The sequence below is a fragment of the Ptychodera flava genome, chromosome 1 (genome assembly GCF_041260155.1).
Source record: "Ptychodera flava strain L36383 chromosome 1, AS_Pfla_20210202, whole genome shotgun sequence".
In the NCBI taxonomy this organism is placed as follows: domain Eukaryota; kingdom Metazoa; phylum Hemichordata; class Enteropneusta; family Ptychoderidae; genus Ptychodera; species Ptychodera flava.
In genome coordinates, this window is record NC_091928.1 from 59,348,896 (window position 1) to 59,373,348 (window position 24,453).

General features: G+C 36.2%; 1 protein-coding gene across 2 annotated transcripts in view; it reads right to left on the reverse strand.

Annotated features, from left to right (window-relative positions):
- LOC139142090 (serine/threonine-protein kinase BRSK2-like) overlaps positions 1-24,453 on the reverse strand; it is an 82,342-nt gene that overhangs the window by 13,491 nt on the left and 44,398 nt on the right. For both annotated transcript variants that reach the window (XR_011554296.1, XM_070711906.1), the window contains exons 2-5: positions 8,474-8,568; positions 7,324-7,409; positions 5,981-6,121; positions 745-895 (exon numbers count right to left, since the gene is read on the reverse strand). Coding sequence is in view for 1 of the 2 variants with exons in the window: in XM_070711906.1 (XP_070568007.1) it covers positions 745-895; positions 5,981-6,121; positions 7,324-7,409; positions 8,474-8,568 (473 nt within the window). In the remaining variant the exon portion in view is untranslated. The remainder of the gene's footprint in view (positions 1-744; positions 896-5,980; positions 6,122-7,323; positions 7,410-8,473; positions 8,569-24,453) is intronic.

The following is a 24,453-nucleotide window of genomic DNA, read 5'->3' on the forward strand; positions in this document are numbered from 1 at the left end:
ACTTGATGAATCCCTGGTTCTGTATCAATGTAAATTTGTTAGAACTGTCTTCTATAGTTTAGTGTTCCTAAGGCCCATGGGATTAAGGTCTACTAAAGAGCTGTTTCCATCTCAAGACCCCTGGATACAGTACATTACCATATCATTAGAACACCAAACTACAGCAACGTTAGCAACCCTTAAATTCACTTGTTAGTACAGGAGTACCTCATTGAGACTGGGATTATGTACAGGACAATGAAACACTGTGTTACAGAATAGCTTGGTTACAATGCCCTGTGGCTATAGCAGTAATGAATGGAAAGTATTACAAAGATTATATGACATCTTGCCACTAGAGGGCCTGTGTTACACTGCATACATGTACCGGTATGGATACTGTGGCAAAAACTTTGTACTGTATCGTATTTTGGTAGAGTGGAAGAGTTTCAAAGAATAGTTTTTAGGGTACAGCAAGAAGATGGGTAGCTTTGGGACAGATTTCTTTGGGTTGTCCTCTGAAGAAATTCAACAGCAGGGCACGTGTACAGTTTGAAAAATAACCTCTTTTTAAACAAAAGTGTGTGTATACACTTCAACTCCACTATGATCAAATAAATCTGACCCTCACTATACTCTACTATGAAATACAAGTACATCACAAACATATTTTGATACAAATCCTGTGAAACGGAGAGCATATTACTACAGGGTAGTGAATATATGAAAAGTAAAAGTAGACTTTGATAGCAAAGTATGTCTTACCTTGATAACTTCAGGACATGCATAGTGGGGTGATCCACAGCTAGTTTCTAACATAGAGCCTTCCACTTGTAATGAAGCCATACCAAAGTCTGCTACTCGGATATTGTTCTTGTCATCTAGCAGTAAATTCTCAGGTTTTAAATCTCTGTGACTGTGTCGGGAAAAAATGTGACAATCCAGTGAAAAAATTATCAACATTTGCTTGCAAGAAAATATCGACGAAACACATTGTACACATACGCTGATACAAATAATGCTAGGATATTACATGTCTTTTCATAAAAGCAACTTTGGTTACCGTGTTTGGTACATATGATACCAGATATTTGAATACATTCCTAACAAAATACCTTTTTAAGCTTACATTACGTCTTCTTTGCAGTTTAAAAATGTCTTGGACTAACATATTTTACAACATTTTTACCACTCCCCATTCAGTGATTTAAGCATCACAATGTGTACATGTTAGCTATGGATTACTTTGATAATGAGAAGATTACGTCTAACAATTATAACATGAACGTGCACATTTTGTGTTTATCATTCCTTGTGAGAAATATTGTTGGAAACACATCCACAGTGAGTAAAATTATTGATATTTTGATCTGATGATTATCATGTCTCCAGATTATTTTCCTATACACGATTACCTTTCACTTTGGTCACACAGTACGGTTTTTCTCAGATTGTCATTTTTTTGAGGAAGAAGAATGAGTTTTGATGAACTATAAAAATTCTAAACACACATCACCAAATCACAAAGCACTGTAATCACTTTACACAATGGCAAAATGTGTTTTTGGGGCTTTCAGATCTATGGCATATCTGCTCTATGTAGTACTTGTATTCCCATAAAGGAAACATATCTGTGACACTGATTTATTTCCAAATGACAATCTGACCAAATTTTCACACTACTGGTGAACCTTAAAGACATTTCTGAAATCATGAATGGTTTCCAGGAAAAGACCCATTGCTGTAAGGCATGTATTCAATGACTTAATACATCACCATGAAATATAAGTACTAAATTACAAGTCATCCAAGCGCTGTGCTAGAATTCCAGCTTTCTGCAAACCAAACTGATGCTTGTCCTATTATGTTTCAACTGGTTTACCATTAAGGTTTAATCAGCAGTTTCCATGGTGATGCTCACATGGTAAGCGTGTACAAGGAATGGAAATACAGCTGCAGGTACCTAGAGGCTGTGATTAAAGCATTTTTGTGTCTGAGATATAGCTCCTTATTTTGTATGAAGACTTAAAAAGATAAACGTGGAATTCACAGAAACCTGTCTGTCACTGGATACGTTACACAACAACATTAATAAATGTATGAGTTGACTACTTTATGTCCAGTTTATAATCTGAAAATAACTGCATATTCCAGTATCTGCTGACATTTGTGTAGACAGCTGATACTGACAAAATGAAAGTAGGAATACACAGAGGTGTCTGTTATTAGATCGTTTCAACTCAAGTAATATGAAACACATCTCACAGCTTGTTATGCATCTTACACTTTCTCAGAAATGTTTTCCATATGGCTTCTCTGAAACAATCATGAATATTAAAACTCACTGTTTTCTCCAGATTTCCCTAACAAGGGGGTAATGTCCCCTTCTGCTTGAAAATTTTGGGGGGCTTTGCTTCTGATTGAAGGGGACTGTAATAAATTATGCAAATTTAAGTTATGCAAATGAGGTTTTTTGTGGTACTAGCAAATTAAGCTTTAAGCGTGAATCAAAAATTAGATTAAAAACAGTCTGTGAGGCTCCTATTTTTTGCTCTTATCCATGTGGCAAATGTTTAGTATATTAGAAGTTATATTCAAATCATTTGCACTTTATTCATGCGAGTTCAAAGAGTTTTGTAGTCTGGAGGTAAAGTTAAGATGATAGTTCTGCAGATTGTTTTTCAATTTTGTTACATTTCATAAATTATCTCGCCAGCAAATATAGAACAATAGAATTATCTGTTTCCTTTGAGAATACAAATGATTGGATGTATTTTCATCCACACATGTACGTATGAAATATGACACGTCTATATATTCCGAAGTACCGTATCACTTACGGAACACATTCTTTGGTAACCAATGGCAACAAAAGGAATCAAATGGTACTCCTGATTATCCCTTAGCAACAACAGCTAATACTTGCAAACTATTATTATACCATGGCAACGCTGATAAAATCCCTAGATGGGTGTGTTTGTTTGCCTAACAGTACACGATGAAGCCTTCACTTCCTGTCTTTACACACACAGATTACATGTACATGATAAGATAAGTATCCCCCTGGCTCTGGCAACCAATACCAATACTTATACTACCCATATACCAGTACGGTATATACCCAAAATGACCATAATTATTTTACAAAAAATTCCTAGTAATGTATTATATAATCGTTCTTGCAAGTGTGTATTTGGAATCTACAAACAACAATACCATTCCAATAAGAAATAACTTATCATCTCATAAGACAATAAATCTGATTGGATTTGGTGAATGTGCAACAAGAATCTGTGTCTATGCCTTCAAATGCACAGCATTTCTAAAATATTAATGTTGGTGATGTATCATGTTGTTATGCAATGTGACCGATTCATCGGACGATTGGTGTTACAAAACACACATTAACTGGCCATATGTTGGGTTACAGCATACATTGTTTTTCATCACGTTTGAGAGTTGCAAGAACACTGATTTGGGGAAACTCTAAGGCCTTCAAGCAACAAACGTACATTATTACCCTCATGGCCATATAACAGTTATACACAATACTGAATTGAACTTGAAAAGCAGGTACTTCTTAATCAGTGATGGGAGAAAGATATATTAGCATTTCATTTATGTAAAATTATTACAATAAGGACTATGGTTAAAATATGAAATTAGAGAGTATGACTCATTATAAATTTTGAATAATTCATAACCTTTTCATCAATATTCATAACCGTTGATCTTGCACTATATACACTATGATTTTTGAAGTAGAAAAATAAGATATATGTAACATACAAGAGAAAAATAATGGAAAATAAATCAACATACAGCGGACGGAGCTTTAAGAAGTAGACACCTCAAACTTGGGAGACAAATTTTTCTTCAAACTTTCCACGATGAAAATTTCAAACATTCTCATGTCAAAGCAAGAATAGGAATCAGGAGTTGGTCACTGAGCAAAATTTGGTACTTGAGACCGAACTAAACAAATATTTACTGATATTTGAAATACAAAGTGGTTGCTCTCTCTGTCCTAACTCAATTGAGAAAAAGTGATTATTTGATTTTCACAAAACTAAGATGGTGAAATCTTTCCTTTCTTCAAAAGTTTCTGGCAAAATGAGCCCCCACCCCCACCACCCCTGTAGACCAGAAAAAGAACATAAAAAATTGAGAGTCCGAATATCTACCCCCATGGTGCATTCTGCTTTAGTGTAATGTTTGAGATAGGGCAATTAATGCACTACTGTTTGAGATAGGGCAATTAATGCACTACTGTTTGAGATAGGGCAATTAATGCACTACTGTTTGAGATAGGGCAATTAATGCACTACTGTTTGAGATAGGGCAATTAATGCACTACTGTTTGAGATAGGGCAATTAATGCACTACTGTTTGAGATAGGGCAATTAATGCACTACTGTTTGAGATAGGGCAATTAATGCACTACTGTTTGAGATAGGGCAATTAATGCACTACTGTTTGAGATAGGGCAATTAATGCACTACTGTTTGAGATAGGGCAATTAATGCACTACTGTTTGAGATAGGGCAATTAATGCACTACTGTTTGAGATAGGGCAATTAATGCACTACTGTTTGAGATAGGGCAATTAATGCACTACTGTTTGAGATAGGGCAGTTGATGCACTACTGTTTGAGATAGGGCAATTAATGCACTACTGTTTGAGATAGGGCAATAATGCACTACTGTTTGAGATAGGGCAATTAATGCACTACTGTTTGAGATAGGGCAATTAATGCACTACTGTTTGAGATAGGGCAATTAATGCACTACTGTTTGAGATAGGGCAATTAATGCACTACTGTTTGAGATAGGGCAATTAATGCACTACTGTTTGGGATAGGGCAATTAATGCACTACTGTTTGAGATAGGCAATTAATGCACTACTGTTTGAGATAGGGCAATTAATGCACTACTGTTTGAGATAGGGCAATTGATGCACTATGTTTGAGATAGGGCAATTAATGCACTACTGTTTGAGATAGGGCAATTAATGCACTACTGTGACCATGTACAGATGAAAATCCTCATGTATTGGAGTCTCTAAAGCCGCCAGGCATTCTACAAGACACCAACGCAGTGAACTTTAACAAATCAATACTTGGTATTAAAAATTGAAAACATGCATTTTGTGAGAAATTTTCATCGTGACACCCCTAACTTCCAACTTATCAATAAGATTGTTTGTGTCTTTGACAAATATATCTCTCTGGTATTGACTGTAAAAGTGATCAATGAGGAAATGTGCTTCGTTTCCTGTACAAAATTTGATATCCGGTTGACTACTGAATATACCGGCAGAACTACTGTAACTCTTTGTATCATCATGTTGATGGTGTAATATGGTAGTTAGCAAACTTTCAGTGCTTCGTGTGTATGTTGAGGCTTAAAAAATGAATTTATTGTTGCACTATCAAACCATTCAGTTACTCTGCCAGCAGTTAGGTTTACAGTGTGGGATAGGGATAGATGTGGTGTTGGACAGATAGAAGGTTAGGGATAGATATACAGTGTGAGGTAGGGATAGGGTGTTGGATAGGGATACATGGTTTGGGACAGGGTCTGGGATAGGAATAGGGTATGGGATAGGGATAAGGAATAGGGTGTGGTGTGGGATAGAGATAGGGTGTAGGATAGAGAATGGGATAGGATAAGAATCTGATTGGTGAATGTCCACACTATATATCATCTACCGGTGTACCAGTACTGATGAAGACAAAGAGGAAAAATCAATGCCTAGATCAGAAAAGGTTGCAATGTATGTTTATCAGTGACTGAATAATAAATATTTACCAATGTCTGTCAGTGACTGTGCACACGTACCTTGACAGTCTGTTAATGATAGTCACCGTGTTCAATAAATGACAGTCTGTCATTGAGTGTGTACATGTACCATACATATATGACAGTCATTCAGAGACAGTGCACTTTCAAAGTACACATAGCATCCAATGTCAAAAAAGAGAGAATACAGCTACATACCATATAGAATGTTTGTGACAGAAGTCTATCGCTGATATGATCTGTCTGAAGAATTTTCTGGCTTCCTTTGGAGTGAGTCTACCTTTTTTCACTAAGTAATCAAAAAGTTCTCCTCCGGAGACGTGTTCTAATATAAGATATCTGAAAAGAAGTATGATTGTTACCATGGTAATGAAAATGCACTGCGAGCAGAAATTCTTAAGACTGTTGGAAAAATGATATTTTCTGAGAGCTGGTACAGGTGTACTTTCCTTCAGTGCGGAAAATCATTTGCAACTTCATGATTCAGTATGCAAATAATTATCCTAGCAAATTGAGGGTCAGTTGTCGTGCCCATCTGTCTCCTGCATACCAGTACACAATGTGATGCAGCTTTCTCGGGAAAGTGTCAATTATTTCACAAAAATCTAACAAAAATTTCATTTTCAGACAAATGTGAAAATTGCAGGGCTGAGTGCAAAATATGCTCATATATGGAAATTGACTCCGTCCACGGTGTATTGACTTGGCTATAATATGACATAACATGTCATGCATGACTGTATTTTGTGAATTACCAAATAATTGGCATTCCTTTGATAAAGCACGATAGTGCAAAACAAATTAATAGTGGTGAAAAAGTCGGTCAGTCATCATCTCAATTTGCAAAATACATCATTTCCAAGTGAAGCAGATTCACAAAGATTCATCCATGAAAAAGTTATTTTATCAACTGAAAGATATACTGGTACTGTATGCAACAACAGACAAATACTAAGATTAAACACTCAATAACTCTACTCTATTCCAAAATAAAATTGATGCAGGGTGTTCAACTGACTCAGTACGCTAAAGAGAATGCTAAACAAGGAATCTGAATGGACCACGGTACAAACCAACCCATGTGTGCCAACATGTAAAGGAAATACATTTATTTCTTGCTACATTTGCGCAATGTGGTTTTGTTGGTATCATAGTCTATTTGAATCCCAGGTTTAGTCCATTGAAGTGAATATGTGTAGAATAATGTATCATTATGTAAAAACCTGATGAAATTGGTGAAAACAAATAGACTCACAAATTTATTTTGTTTCATAAACATCATAATTGTATCAATATACACTATACAAGTGTGTACGTACAAAAACAACCTGTTATGAAAATATTATCATAAATGTTTTCTCTTTTTACACACCATATCAGTTTGTGTACATGCAAAAACAAACTATTGTTAAGAAAATATTATCACAAATATTTTCTCTTTTTATATAAACATAAACATCATAATATAATCAATATATATTTCAATATGTGTTGACATCAATAGTTGTATGTGTGATGAATTTTGTGAAAAATATACTCACAAATATTTTCTATTTTCATAAACATCATACAATCCTAGTACATGGGGATGTTCTATCAATTTCATAATGGCTATTTCCCTTTCAACCTGTCAGCAGCAAAGAAGAGTAAATCAGTATATTATTTGCTGGATAGACACACATGCCCTGGACACTGTCCTACAACCACAGAGGATAAGATGATGGCTTGTGGAGCTCTAGAAATCACTTTCTCATCACTGCAACATCATACAGTGTCTGCTTTGCAGCCCACACACTGTACGGTACTAAATAAAATATTAGTTACAGTACCGGTACATCAGCTGTAAACAATTGCAAGATGTCAGTCTCTCCCTTAATGATGAAATTCTCTTCCGTTAGAAAGGAAAATTTGAAAGGTAACATATTGGTACAACATAGTCGTGCTTAATATCAGATGTCCAAGCATAAAACTATATCTCTGTTTGTTTCTCCTGTGAAGACAGCTGTTCCATCTAAAGATGGTACCCCTCTGGGCATAAGGTACACAAATGGAAGCAGCATTACACCAGTGACTGATTAAGTTCTTTTCCATGAACTCAAGGTGCCAATGGTTTTCTACATTCCATGAAAATGTACCAAGATGTACCAGTATGCAACATCAGACATTTTTTATCTTAAGAGGCAGTGGATAATTAAAACGCTCACGTGAAACGCAACTTCCATATTTAGGGAAAGTTGGTTTGGCTGTATTTTGAATACCGTGTAAAAAATCACACTACAGTACACGTTTTTATGCACCGGTGCTACACCATTCTTTTGACATACATGTGGTTCAGTGCACGTGTAAAGTAATGTAACAGTCATTTTAGATTCACTGTTTCAATTCATTTCATTCTATTGGTTGCATCATTGTTGAGTTGGCGCTGGACAGAGATTGATTTTAGAGGAGGGTATGTTGGGGGTGGTGGGAGCAATGCAAGATCCATACTGTGTGACGCAATCTCTGATTGTACTGGTATGTACATGTACGCTGATACAGAAGAGGCTGGGTTGGATTTTCGTGCTTCCAAACTTTTGTTTAGGAAGGGAAGGGGGGGGGGAGGAGGGGGATTAAGACCAAATGCAATTAGTTGCATTTACAGTGGGCATGCTTTAATTATCCACTGCCGCTTTTCAGGTTGAAAACACTCACCTTCATTAAGACAGATTCACTAAGTTTATCCCTGTTCACAATTTTAATTGCAACTTTTCTACCAGTGACACAGTGTACACCAAGTTTGACCAGTCCTGTAAATTAAAATAAGACGATGCACCGGTATGTGATAAGTTTTAGCGTTAAAAAATTGGAAAAACCTTGTGGTAAAATGTGTCCTACAGATGTAACTAGACAAATCTTGCAAAGTGTTTGGCTGCTCATTACACTCAGAAATATGAAGCGGTGTGCAGTGAGTTCCATGGACTCGCTACACTCAAGAAATCAGATGAAGGCAGTACCAACAAAAACATGTCTATTATATGTATACTGGTATTTATAATGGATGTTTGTGCATGTGATTTTGTCCATTGAAAGTCTGGACTTCAACCAAGTTGGCAACCCTAGTGTACTATTTCTGTAGTCCCCCCAATACAAATGCACTGAAACACAATGGAGTCCAGGAAACATGATTGGGCAATCTGAGTAAACTTTACAGGGTACTGCCCTAGACAAATACAATACAATTATTGTGTGAAATAATTTTGAAACCTGTATTGAGTACCAGTACTTTTATGACTAGTTTTGTAAAAAATAGCGTCAATGACACTGTAGCTCCCATCCTGGACTATTTAGTGTTTGTTCTCTGGTCAGATATTTGAACATGTGTGAAAGGGATAAGTGCATGAAGTGAAAATACTTAAATGTAATGTACTGGAGACAGTGAAATATGTTTAATGTATTTATTCAGAATATAAAATGGAAAAAATACAGAATTAGATATATCGAATACTGTGATACAACCATTAACTCAACAAGTCATTTACAATGACATAGTCCCCACTTGTAATAGGAGTATTAGTCTTGATGGGGCAGGAAAATGTGGTCATTAAGATGTATCACTGGGGAGGAGTGTATATGTTGAGATCTATGGGCACATAGGTCTATGTCGTTGTTCCCAATTTGAAACACATGAGGCATGTCTAAGTTATGGTTCTAAATCGGGAAAAAGATCAGACCTCTAGCAGTATTGGCCAGCCAAGAAATACATATGCGCATTATAAATGAGGTACAAGATGTGACATCTTAAGGTCTAATATCCTATCAAAATTGGAGGGTATAGAACTTGTGGTTACTGAGATATGCATATATATGTATAATCAAAGATCAAAGGTCATCCGATTCACATGAAATTTTGAAAAAAAAAATTATATAGCTAATTATATGCCAAAAAATCAGATCTCTAGCTCTATTCGCTTGCCCAGAATTAGATGTGTACATAATTAATGAGGTAAAGCGTGTGTTGTCATAAGGTCTCCCATCCTACTAAATACAAAGGACATAGCACTTGTGGTTACTTATTTATTGACATAAACATATATTTTAGGTAAAAGGTCATCGAGGTCACATGACATTTGGTCAAAAAATTTCTATCCTATAGTTATCCATGTATACCAAAAATCAGACATCCAGCTCAATTGGCTTGCTCAGAATGAGATATGTGCTAAATTATTGAGGTACAGTATGTGGTGTCATAAGGTGTCCAATCATACCAAATATGAAGGGTGTAGCACTTGTATTTACTGAGTTATGGACAAATATGTATATTTGAGGTCAAAGGTCACCGAGGTCACGTGACATTTTGTCAAAAAAATTGTATTGCTAAGTTATCCCTATATACCAAAAATCAGACCTCCAGCTCTATTGGCTCGCTCAAAATTAGATATGCACATAATTAATGAGGTACAATATGTGGCGTCATAAGGTGTCCCATCATACCATACATGAAGGGTGAAGCACTTGTGGTTACTGAGTTATGGACAAATATGTATATTTGAGGTCAAAGGTCACCGAGGTCACGTGACATTTTGTCAAAAAAATTGTATTGCTAAGTTATCCCTATATACCGAAAATCAGACCTCTAGCTCTTTTGGCTCGCTCAAAATTAGATATGTGCATAATTAATGAGGTACAATATGTGGCGTCATGAGGTGTCCCATCATACCATACATGAAGGGTGTAGCACTTGTGGTTACTGAGTTACAGACAGATATGTATATTTGAGGTCAAAGGTCACCGAGGTCACATGACATTTTGTCAAAAAAATTGTACTGCTAAGTTATCCCTATATACCAAAATCAGACCTCTAGCTCTATTGGCTCGCTCAAAAATAGATATGTGCATAATAAATGAAGTACAATATGTGGCGTCATAAGGTGTCCCATCATACCATACATGAAGGGTGTAGCACTTGTGGTTACTGAGTTATGGACAAATATGTATATTTGAGGTCAAAGGTCACCGAGGTCACGTGACATTTTGTCAAAAAAATTGTATTGCTAAGTTATCCCTATATACCAAAAATCAGACCTCTAGCTCTATTGGCTCGCTCAAAATTAGATATGCACATAATAAATGAAGTACAATATGTGGCGTCATAAGGTGTCCCATCATACCATACATGAAGGCTGTAGCACTTGTGGTTACTGAGTTATGGACAAATATGTATATTTGAGGTCAAAGGTCACCGAGGTCACGTGACATTTTGTCAAAAAAATTGTTTTGCTAAGTTATCCCTATATACCAAAAATCAGACCTCTAGCTCTATTGGCTCGCTCAAATTAGATATGCGCATAATAAATGAAGTACAATATGTGGCGTCATAAGGTGTCCCATCATACCATACATGAAGGCTGTAGCATTTGTGGTTACTGAGTTATGGACAAATATGTATATTTGAGGTCAAAGGTCACCGAGGTCACGTGACATTTTGTCAAAAAAATGTTTTGCTAAGTTATCCCTATATACCAAAAATCAGACCTCTAGCTCTATTGGCTCGCTCAAAATTAGATATGTGCATAATAAATGAAGTATAATATGTGGCGTCATAAGGTGTCCCATCATACCATACATGAAGGGTGTAGCACTTGTGGTTACTGAGTTACAGACAGATATGTATATTTGAGGTCAAAGGTCACCGAGGTCACGTGACATTTTGTCAAAAAAATTGTTTTGCTAAGTTATCCCTATATACCAAAAATCAGACCTCTAGCTCTATTGGCTCGCTCAAAATTAGATATGCGCATAATAAATGAAGTACAATATGTGGCGTCATAAGGTGTCCCATCATACCATACATGAAGGCTGTAGCATTTGTGGTTACTGAGTTATGGACAAATATGTATATTTGAGGTCAAAGGTCACCGAGGTCACGTGACATTTTGTCAAAAAAATTGTATTGCTAAGTTATCCCTATATACCAAAAATCAGACCTCTAGCTCTATTGGCTCGCTCAAAATTAGATATGCACATAATTAATGAGGTACAATATGTGGCGTCATAAGGTGTCCCATCATACCATACATGAAGGCTGTAGCACTTGTGGTTACTGAGTTATGGACAAATATGTATTTTTGAGGTCAAAGGTCACCGAGGTCACGTGACATTTTGTCAAAAAAATTGTATTGCTAAGTTATCCCTATATACCAAAAATCAGACCTCTAGCTCTTTTGGCTCGCTCAAAATTAGATATGTGCATAATTAATGAGGTACAATATGTGGCGTCATGAGGTGTCCCATCATACCATACATGAAGGGTGTAGCACTTGTGGTTACTGAGTTACAGACAGATATGTATATTTGAGGTCAAAGGTCACCGAGGTCACATGACATTTTGTCAAAAAAATTGTATTGCTAAGTTATCCCTATATACCAAAAATCAGACCTCTAGCTCTATTGGCTCGCTCAAAATTAGATATGTGCATAATAAATGAAGTACAATATGTGGCGTCATAACGTGTCCCATCATACCATACATGAAGGGTGTAGCACTTGTGGTTACTGAGTTATGGACAAATATGTATATTTGAGGTCAAAGGTCACCGAGGTCACGTGACATTTTGTCAAAAAAATTGTTTTGCTAAGTTATCCCTATATACCAAAAATCAGACCTCTAGCTCTATTGGCTCGCTCAAAATTAGATATGTGCATAATTAATGAGGTACAATATGTGGCGTCATAGGGTGTCCCATTATACCATATATGAAGGGTGGTAGCACTTGTGGTTACTGAGTTATGGACAAATATGTATATTTGAGATCAAAGGTCATCAAGGTCACATGACATTTTGTCAAAATATCCGAGATATCTGCGTGAACGGATGGACTCACGGATGGACGAACAGACGGACATGACCAAATCTATAAGCCCACTGGACTTCATCCGTGGGGACTAAAAATTGTGTCACTGCATCCTTTTTGCAATATGAATACGATGAGAAACTAAATTTTTATTTTTTATGGCCTTATACATGGGAGTCTATGGAGATCTGCCTTATACATGGGAGTCTATGGACGTGTAAACTAAAAATATGCAAATTTCACCACGATTTGCCCAAATTTGGGAAAGGTCACTCCTATGCACTTCCATACCAAGTTTCAAATCAATCGGACTTGTGGTTTCAGAGACGAAGATTTTTTGACCAAAAATGGGAGAAAATTACAAAAAAATTCATGAAAAATAGCAAGTCCAAGATACTGACCCAAGATGTGCACAATCATTTCATGTCAGCCTAAAGTACTTACATGCTAATTTTTCATGTAATCTGCTCAGTGGTTATTGAGTTTTTTCAATTTTGACTGTTTTTACATTTTTTCACTTAATTTGCATATTTTTGGCAATGACAACTTCATTTGAACAAAATCTCATCTACAGCCCATCATCCATGTACACACCAAATATCAAGATGAAATGTACAGCGGTTTTGGAGTTTTTGATGTTGACGGACAGACATACAGACATACAGACATACAGACATACAGACATTTCCCTAGCCTATAAGAATAGCTTCCATTGCCATATATACATATGGCTATGGGAGCTAAAAACCCCAAAATTTGATTTTTGCTGTAGCAAATGGTTACCATAGCATTTTCAATTTCAATTCAAAGTATCGTTACATACCGGTAGATATTGAGATAAATACCGGTACATACATATTGGTACACATCCAAATAATCATCAACAGTAATGAAAAGCTATTCTTGTTTTGATGTTTAATGGTTCCACACACTGATCATTTCAAACAGTAATCTGCGTCATTATGGAGGGCCCCTTGCAAGTGATGGTTACTTTAAGGTCTCTTGCAAAGAAATGGAATACAAAACATCAAATCAATGAAGAAATAATGAGGATATTGAAAGGAAGAAATAAGTTAATGAGGACAGTGGGTCATTTTGTTGAAGATGATAACATCAGAAGGATGGCCTTATCTATACAACCTCTCAGGAGACATTGCACACTGAAATGAAAGACAACAAAGGATTGGTTTTAGTACACTCTACATTCACTTATCCCTAAATGGGAACGGTGTCCCTGGCTTGATTCCATCCCTAGTGACTACAAACAATGACAAATCTTTCCCTGGAAACCTTGACAAAATGATGGAAAAGCACAGAAGGACTAAACTGTCATCATGGATGGAAAGGGGAATTACGTTTATCAAAATTGAAAATCTCTATGACAACAATCGGTGCAACAGAAAAACAAAGTATTTTCTGTGAGAAAATTAATCGGTAAAATCTAAATTTTTCTTCATTAGTTTTTGCCTCTCATCATTGCTGCATCAGTTTTTGCCTCACATCACTGCTGCATCAGTTTTTGCCTCTCATCACTGCAGCATCAGTTTTTGTCTCTCATCACTGCTGCATCAGGTTTTGCCTAACATCACTGCAGCATCAGTTTTTCTCACATCTCATCACTGCAGCATCAGTTTTTGTCTCTCATCACTGCAGCATCAGTTTTTGCCTCTCATCATTGCTGCATCAGTTTTTGCCTCTCATCACTGCAGCATCAGTTTTTGCCTCTCATCACTGCAGCATCAGTTTTTGCCTCTCATCACTGCTGCATACGGTCTTGCCTCACATCACTGCAGCATCAGTTTTTGTCTCATCACTGCAGCATCACACTCACAGAAAAGCAAGTGGCATTACTTCATGACAGGATTGTTGACAACTCCTTGCACAGGCTTGACGTTTTGCTAAATTTGGAACCATTCATGGGCATAACTATTGACAGCAATTATCCATGGGAGAGCTCTACTGTAAAATACCGGTGAATGTGTCCATGGATTGACACATATCAATGATTTCAACAAGGCTTGTCCATAAAAACAACGCAGCTCATGAGAGACTGGTAATTTTACTAAAACATACACTGTGTACCAATTTAACAAAGAAATGGTGAATGAAAACTTGTCAATGTCCTCAAATTGACTGAAAGTAGATAATTATTGCTCCACTGTAGAATATGCAGCTACCAGGTACATCACCACATGTGGTAAATTTCTTTTTTTATGCCTGAAAGCAGATGTACCATCTCACAGTGTCTCCCAGATTGAATTGAACCACCTCACATGAGTAATTAGCAATTGGCCACCTTGTACATCCACGCAGATGAAAGCAAAAACATGTTTATGACCACATCAACAACATGATGTGCAACATATCACTTATCCTGTACAACTTAAAACCCTGATGTTGTTATCCATATAGTAAAGCACTGCTCTCAAGTACATATGATATGAACCTGTCCAAGTTTGTAGGTTGTATACAATGCATTTCTAATGCACCTTGGGGACAGATATGCAGACTCTCAAACTTTTACAATTCTTTTCTGATCTAGGACTTGTGTCGGGTTCATTTTTAGCTCACCCGTTCAAATATGTGAGCTAATGTCATACCGATGTCTGTCTGTCTGTCTGTCTGTTCAAGTCAGATTTGGTAGACAGGTACCATATGTTAATTGCAAGACCTGATTAGATTTTGGTTGGTGTGGCTTGCATATTAATGAGTTATGACATACCTTTTTTTCCATATAATGGTTTCCATGTGGAGACAGTAATGGCAGTGTCACCATATATCAAGAAATACTGCACAAAATTTCAGGAAATTTTACACAGATGACAATCTCAGAACATTATACTATAGGTGTCATGTCAATTATCTGCTCATTTGCATATTTAATGAACTAGTGACAAAACTGAAATTCCTGCACAAAATTTGATGATACATGAAACAAATATAGCTATCTAATATATCTACAGTAATTGTACTCAGAAGCATTGGGCAGTATAAGTTAACAAAATCATTTGCATATTTTATAAAGTTTTGTAATTCATCATATAACTCCAAAATAACTGCACCAAATTTGATGAAATCTGCTGCAGATACTGATCCGACAGATATCTAACTGTGGTGTAAAGCATTTAGTAGTGTCAATTTAATTAAGGGTTCATTTACATATTTAATGAACTTTGTAATTAGGTATATGACTCTAAAATTACAGCATCAAATTTGGTGAGACCTGCTACAGATATTGATCTGATAAATATCTAATTGTACTACGAAAAATTGAGCAGTGTCAAGTTAATTTAGGGTTCATTTGCATATTTAATGAACTTTGTCATTAGTGATATTACTCCAAAATTACAGCATGAATTAAATTTGATGAAACGTGCTACACATGTTAATCTATTAGATATATCTAATTGTCCTGTGAAGCATTGAGCAGAGTCAAGTTAATAAACAGATCATTTGCATATGAAATAAAGTTTTGTAATTAGTGATTTAACTCTGAGATTACTGTGGGAAAGTTGATGAAACCTGCTGCATATAATGATCTGACAGATATCTGATTCTTCTATGAAGCGTACTACTATTAATGAACCTGTTGTAAAACATGTGAGCACATTCAGTTCACATCTGGTTTTGTATTATTTCAGCTGTGGGGGAGTGTCTCACACTAGTATCTATGTTTCAGCTTACAATGTACATGGCAGTTTATGAGGTATTATTGATTCTTGGGAATGAAAACAGTAACTAGACAAGGATAAACACACAGGCTATTTGTGGCGCTAACGTTTAGCCAAAAAGAGACTATGGGGACTCCTATTACTTGCTGGTTTGCCTTGTGGCTAATTTTGGTTCAAAATTACAGGTTACCATGGTAGAACAAACTGTGATACGTAAATTTCAATTTGCATGTTGCCAAAATAAGCATCAAACACATCCTGTCACTAATAGGATCTCATCATTATCTTGACCTTGATGCTAACTCACCATGACAACACATGGTTCAACAAAAACAATAAAGAGACCCCGCGATGAAATTTCTTTCAATCTATATTTGTTGATAGTGACTACAGTTTAGTCCTTGGTACACACCTACAGGTACTGGTACACATGCAGTGGAAAGTGTAATATTCTGGAGACTGATTCAGAAAATAAAGTGAAGCAAATTGATGAGTGGATCAGCTTGTCTTTTTTTATTCAGGTAAAGCCATAGCAGCACCACTACCAGTATGGTTATCAGGTAAAGCCATAGCAGCACCACAACCATAGTATGGTTATCAGGTAAAGCCATAGCAGCACCACAACCAGTATGGCTATCAGGTAAAGCCATAGCAGCACCACTACCAGTTATCAGGTAAAGCCATAGCAGCACCACTACCAGTATGGTTATCAGGTAAAGCCATAGCAGCACCACAACAATATGGTTATCAGGTAAAGCCATAGCAGCACCACTACCAGTATGGTTATCAGGTAAAGCCATAGCAGCACCACAACCATAGTATGGTTATCAGGTAAAGCCATAGCAGCACCACTACCAGTATGGTTATCAGGTAAAGCCATAGCAGCACCACAACCAGTATGGTTATCAGGTAAAGCCATAGCAGCACCACTACCAGTATGGTTATCAGGTAAAGCATAGCAGCACCACAACCAGTATATGGTTATCAGGTAAAGCCATAGCAGCACCACTACCAGTATGGTTATCAGGTAAAGCCATAGCAGCACCACTTCAAGTATGGTTATCAGGTAAAGCCATAGCAGCACCACACCAGTATGGTTATCAGGTAAAGCCATAGCAGCACCACTACCAGTATGGTTATCAGGTAAAGCCATAGCAGCACCACAACCAGTATGGCTATCAGGTAAAGCCATAGCAGCACCACTACCAGTATATGGTTATCAGGTAAAGCCATAGCAGCACCACTACCAGTATGGTTATCAGGTAAAGCCATAGCAGCACCACAACCAGTATGGTTATCAGGTAAAGCCATAGCAGCACCACTACCAGTATGGTTATCAGGTAAAGCCATAGCAGCACCACAACCATAGTATGGTTATCAGGTAAAGCCATAGCAGCACCACAACCAGTATGGTTATCAGGTAAAGCCATAGCAGCACCACTACCAGTATGGTTATCAGGTAAAGCCATAGCAGCACCACTACCAGTATGGTTATCAGGTAAAGCCATAGCAGCACCACAACCAGTATGGTTATCAGGTAAAGCCATAGCAGCACCACTACCAGTATGGTTATCTTATTGGCACTCTGCACAGCTTGGTTCCAATGGTTGCCAAGCTTTACAAGATCCTGTATGGGATTCATCAGGAAGATTGGGGGGGAGGGGGAGAGGTAATTTCACTTGCTACAACTTTGAGACTTTGAGAATGCCTGAGCAAGCAAGCTAAGTTCTCAACCTTTCATCAAAATGGTTATCAATGGTGATATTGGAGCTATCTACAGGGAATTAGGGCTGGATTGAAAGGTGTTCATTCAGTTGTATCAATACCTGTACCAGTATGCTGGTATTAATGACAGATGAAATATCTGGAGATTGCTAACTTGACCTTCAGAGTGTATGTCAGACTGGGTACAGTGCTTAGTGGTCACACCGTAAAGGATTTCACGACATATCCTTAATCAAACGTATGGGCCAGGGGGTGTAACTCCTATCTATACCCCCAGCTGAGAACATTCTACGTCATCATGATCCTCTCCCCCAAATATCAATCCCAGAAGACTTCTAGTTTGTACGTCATCTGTTGGATACACAAAAGATCTGTAAGTTACAGCTGACAGGGAATCAATTAGCAAAATTCCTGGTTGTCAAGCTTCCGACATTACCAAGGGAATAGACATGACAATAGTGACCTCCCCTGTCTGAGCACACTGATGGTTTGGAAGTCATGGAAACGATATTTCTGCTAAAAATGTAAACTTGCACATGGTCTGTCTAGGGAGCCTGTCCCTCACAAATATTATTGATGTTTGAAATTGTTATTTTGATCACCATGGACACAACATTTTATTTTGACACAAACTTGGCTCCTGTATCTATTGTAATGTACGGTTTGTTACATCTACTCTGATAGCACGATAATTAGACTTAAAGATACCGGTACAAGTCTGATACTTTTAGAAAATAGTTGCTTAAATTCAGTCAGAAGTGAAAGTTAAGGCCTATACCTGTGCTTATCAAATGTGTTGGTTGTAGGGTACACAAAAACCAGTAGAGCTAAGTTATCTTGATAATCCCGTTAACTTCTGTAAAGTTCAGTAGAATTCCTACAGAAGTCTATAAAAATTTTATTGACTGTTTTCAGAAATTTTGATGCAATTTTTTAAAGATTTCAATAAACATTCTATGTGAGGGTTTTTTACTCTGCATAGTGCTATATTAGATGCTATGATTTTAAATCAAGGTACTACAACAGATTAAAGAGATTGATACCTTCCATTCAAAAGTCTGATTGTTTATTGTTCTGGCAAGGGAAACCAATAGAGATATTAAACTATGAGTGGCATACTATGACATTAATTTTCCCTGCGCAAAGTAACCAAGTACAACATAGGATTTTGGATTGAGGTTTGTATGCTAAATGTTACCAGAGTTCCTTGATCATTCTATTTAGACATCTACAGTAGTTACCAGATACCAGAAGTCATGCCATGGAACAACAGGAATGGTACCATTGCTTCTACAGTACAGCACCATTCCACAGATACATCATGTACGGTATGTTTCAATTGCTCAGCCAGGACATGGCTGTATCAAATGGTACCAGTTGTTGCAATGTATCATAATTGGAGGGACAGTACCATATCTTGGAGATGTTATATTATATATGGACAACAGATGCAACATTTTAGCTTCATGATGAAGAATGCATTTTATTGATAAGTTAGATTACAAAAAAGATTTATAGTGATCTAGTTTACAATAACTGTTATTCTGAAGCAGCAATCTAAATACCATATTTTGTTTTGACAAATAAGCAGTTCAGTGTATGCCACCACCAACTTAACCTTAATGGTAATAAGATGTGTTTTATAAGTAATTGGTGACTATTACTGATGCTAAATTTTCAGGACATATGTGACGGTACACTTCATCAAACTCTTCCAAAATTAATTACATCAGCATTTTTTGTTCAAGGCAGTATCACCTGTCAATTTTCTCTGAGTTATTCCTGTTATCAACATGACTTCTTACAGGCATACCAAATCAATCCCTACAACGTCAAAGAAGACATAATTTCTGTCTTACCAAAGCTATTGACCAGGACCTATGCTTTAAACCATGTGACCAAACTTTGATAAAGTCTGTAGAAATCCATCATATTGACAAATGTACTGAATAGAGTATTCACAATTCTCAAAACTCATCTCAGCATCTACTGTGACCTGTCACTACAACTCCATATTTCATCAGTGGACCAACTGAGAAGAATTCTCTGTGTGATTTATTATACACAATATGTCGCTGCATGTGCATACAATAGTGCAAAGTGTGCTTCATTTCAATGGTATGCTTCAGTAGAAAATACCATCCGTTCATCAATATGAAGTTTTTCAAACTGTTCAATGTCCCGTGCACGTCTGAGAGATGATGAGTAGAAAAAAAAGTTAAATTTCCTAGTGAATGCATGTTTGCCCTTTGAAAATTATGTATTAAACTATTAAAGACGTTTAGAAGACAAAATTGACCTATCCAAAGAGAAATGATAAAAATACTCGAACTCAGGAGTAATGTCCTTGTTTTGGAGTTGAAAGCATGAATTGTCAAATGATTAATGTTGATGATGAAAGTGATGCAATTGTGATGGTGATGATGTTATACCGGTATATATTATAGCCCAAACATGGGATTACCGGTATGTGCCCGAGGGTAGGTGACCATTTGCCCGACGTAAGGAGGCAAATGGTCTCCTGCCCCGAGGGTACATAGTCCCTTGTTTGGGCTATAATGTTTTTATTACATGCCTCTCTTACTCAGTTTGCACCAAAAATATTAACGTTTATGGCAAATTATAGTCAAATGCTTTATTTTCATTTTAGACAAGAAACAGTTAAAATAGAATGATTTTCATCATCAAATGGCGCATTGATATATTTAAACTACTGTTATGTGGTATATCAATATTTTTATGCGAAATTTTCCAAAAACCGGATTTTCTGTGCAAAACATGAAATTTCAAGACTTTTACATCGAAAAGTTTTCAAGTTGAAAATAGTTCCGGTTCACTTTCAGTCCAGTGATGACTATGCGGCCCGCGACATCATCGACGAGTTACCATTGAATCCCATGGAGCGTGCGACGTTCGATATACGAGGCATGTAATAAATGATAATAATGATCACTATGATGAAGATATTTGAATCTGTTAAAAAGTATCTTCCCTGGAGGGTTTCAATTCAAAATAAACCAGAATGACTTTGAAAGTATATGGTTTTGATGCGAATTTGCAAATCAAACTATTTTCCACAAGTTTTGATTGCATACATCATCTGTTCAATGCCAACAACAATCTGAGTATGAACATTCACGCCTCGAATATCCAAATTACTTTGTCATGTGTTTTGAGATGTCAGAGAGACAAATGAGACCATTTGGTAACAAAAGAACTGAACTCATTTGAAGGCAATCAGCACAACTTGATTCTAAGGAAACCCACGCCGTAGCAGTGTTTGTTGTGGCAATGCTATGATTAAGTACCTTCTTCCAAAGGGTAAAGATACACAGCAATTCCAATCATTGAAAGTGATGACATCAATGATATTTTAAGTACACTCAATTTGCAGATGGACAAGACTTGGCTGTGTTTATTCATGCTATAAATATATATGAGTGACGAAGGCAATCATTACATAAAGATTACTTACTCTAGTCTATTTTCCTATAAACTCACAATTCATAAATGTCAAACCATCAACAGCCAGTAAGAATATCTGGAGTGTGTGTGTATGTGTGTAATATCTCTATTTTACTGTAGTGTTGTGATAACATTGGCAGGACACTGTATTGCGTACTACGCATTGCAGGGTCAACGACCATTAAGGTACAGAATCTGTATGACCTATTATGTCCTCATAAACTAAGATTGGTTGTGAGGTAAACACCCTTAAACCATTCCTGTGTTTGCTCTACTGTACCGGTACTGCTATGAGGTCATAGGATAGGTGATTTTTTAACATCAACGCCAATTCAATGTAAAACAATTCAATGTTGATTGACTTACTTGACACATTGAAGTTTGCGTTGTGTAGCACTGGTACCTTTTGTGTATAATTGTTTCATTTTGTTTTTTTGTTTGTTTTTCAATTCTGGTTTTGTCCAAAATTAAAAGTCATGTCTGATAAAAGATTAGAGTTCCCTAGAGTTTTACCTCACCCTCAATGATTTCAATCTGCCCTGGAATGGTGAATTAAACATGTTGACAAATGGAATATCGTAATTTTCTCTTTAATAAACTCCCGACCCTAAACCATAAAACCTGTTACTTTTTCAAATTACAATCAATCTCATTATATCTTGGCAGACAACCATCATTTCAAATTTCAATATCTGTCTCGATAAGAAAAGGTTTTCATTTGTATCATTACACCAATAATTCACAATTTTCTTTGAATATGAACTTATTTCTTATTTCTCATTTATTTATTTACTAATTTATTAAGTTATTTATTTATTTATTTATGCAAACCATTTGACTTCACAAGTTTTTCTTAACACTTTGATGATTCTTTTTTCTCTCTACTTTTCATCTTTTCTTGGGACTTTATACCATGTTGATTTTAATGGTTCAGCAGATAAACAAGACAAAAGCAAACAAACAAACAATAAATAAGTAAATAAATAAATAAATAAATAAATATTTCTTAACATTTCAATTCAGTCTGCCCTCCAAACGCTGTCATTTGTTTGTATATTGTCTAAATATAATTCTGCCTACAAATTTCAAATGCAGACTATAAAGATATCAATTATACCATTTCAGCCTTGCAAATAAACCATTGCATTTTGAGTTGGGCTTGACATGTAAACATTACTCATAACAAGAACCAAATCTCATAGATAACTATTTGTCAACAAATGGAAAAACACTTTATCTTTTTCAACATTCAGATGAGTGACGTAATCGCTACTCTTATTAAATTAACAGTTTGTCATCATCCATTTGAATTTTCAATTCAATAATTCATATTGACAAGTTCAGACTCTGGGATTATGTTATTATATATCTACATTAATATTTAATCCACTAATCAGCCTCCAATCACTTCCCTGGAGACTCATTGAAATTCTCCAATTCATGACACTAAGTCACCATCTATTGGCACTGCTATAGTATTACTGAGCAGTGTTATCCTGTACTGAAAATATTATAATTATGATAATACTAGGTGGTGTTCCTTTGCACTATCAGTAGTAGCTTTGTGATCCAGTGTCTGTAGTTCCTTGAATTAGTGAGTAATGCATCGTTGTAGTGTCAGTCACATACAACTCTATAGCACAGTCCCAGCTAATATGAATATTCATAACTGTACAGTATAACCGTGAAATTGGGTTAAAATATCTGGATTACAACTCTAATCAAGACACTATCATCTTGAAACATTTGCAAAACTGACAAAACAGAGACTTTACCAGACTGACTGCAATTCACTCCAAAAATAATAGTTGTACTCATTATTTATGCACTGTGAAGAAAATTTGGCACAACTCTGTTTACTTTTGTATATTTATGACATAGCTGTAATGTCACGTATTATTAGCCTTAAGGTGTAAGTATTATTGTACTAAGACAGAAAGGAAATATTTGGGTATATAGTGCTAACAGATCTCCAAGAGGTGTGCCTTCTCAAAATGACATTGTCAAAATAAGGAAATGTCAGATTTTTTACAATATTTGTAGCAATTAGTACCCAGAGTAAACTTACATTTTATTTGAATTCATCCTTCTCTCAGTTTAAAGCTGATTATTATGTGTCATTAATTGTAAGTAAAAGCTGCAATGCAGTGAAAGTCTTTAACAATATCACTCTTCAGATATTTTTGTCAACTTTTGAGTTTCAACATTCCCTCCTGACATCAACTGTCCATCTATCTGCAGTACATTATCACCAGGTAATTTGGTTCAGCAGTAATGACCTGAAATCTATTCAACTGTGTCTGTGGAGGTTTGTTTTGCTGATAGAGCACACAGACTTGATACCCAATACAATTGTACTTTGAACTTCTAGGCACATCCGTTGTCATGACGTACATTCTGTTACTGATATGCTTGTACTAAATAAAAGATTGACCATTGATGTAAACTGAATGCGTACATAAACGTAATGGTTTATTTCCTGGGCTGGTACATTTCCATTTTTATACCGTATAATAGGCTTGGTGGATCTGTAGACTGAGGCAAGCAGTTCAAGGGTTAAGATAATGGAGGTCAAAGGTTATGATAATAGTTCATTATGAACTATTTAAAGTTAATATATGGAAATGTTTTATGTCGAGAATTTATGAATTACCTCATCTGGTGAGCTGTACATCATTTGTGATGATTTAGTCATTGGATAAGATTTATATTTACAAGATTTACAACACTATTAAATCCATGAGTTTGATATGCATATTGAAAATTTACTACTGTGTAGTGGCTCCATCACCATGAAAATTGAAATACCTTCTATCACATCGGTGTGCCATGGTAGCTTTTAAGTATTCTGAACTCTTTGAACCAATTTATGAATTTACTAATATCACCTTGAGTCAGTTCTACATCAGTGCTACTGGTCTGCAGGTACATCATGCACCAGGTTAATGGTAATATTGTACATAATTTTCTAAATTCAAAG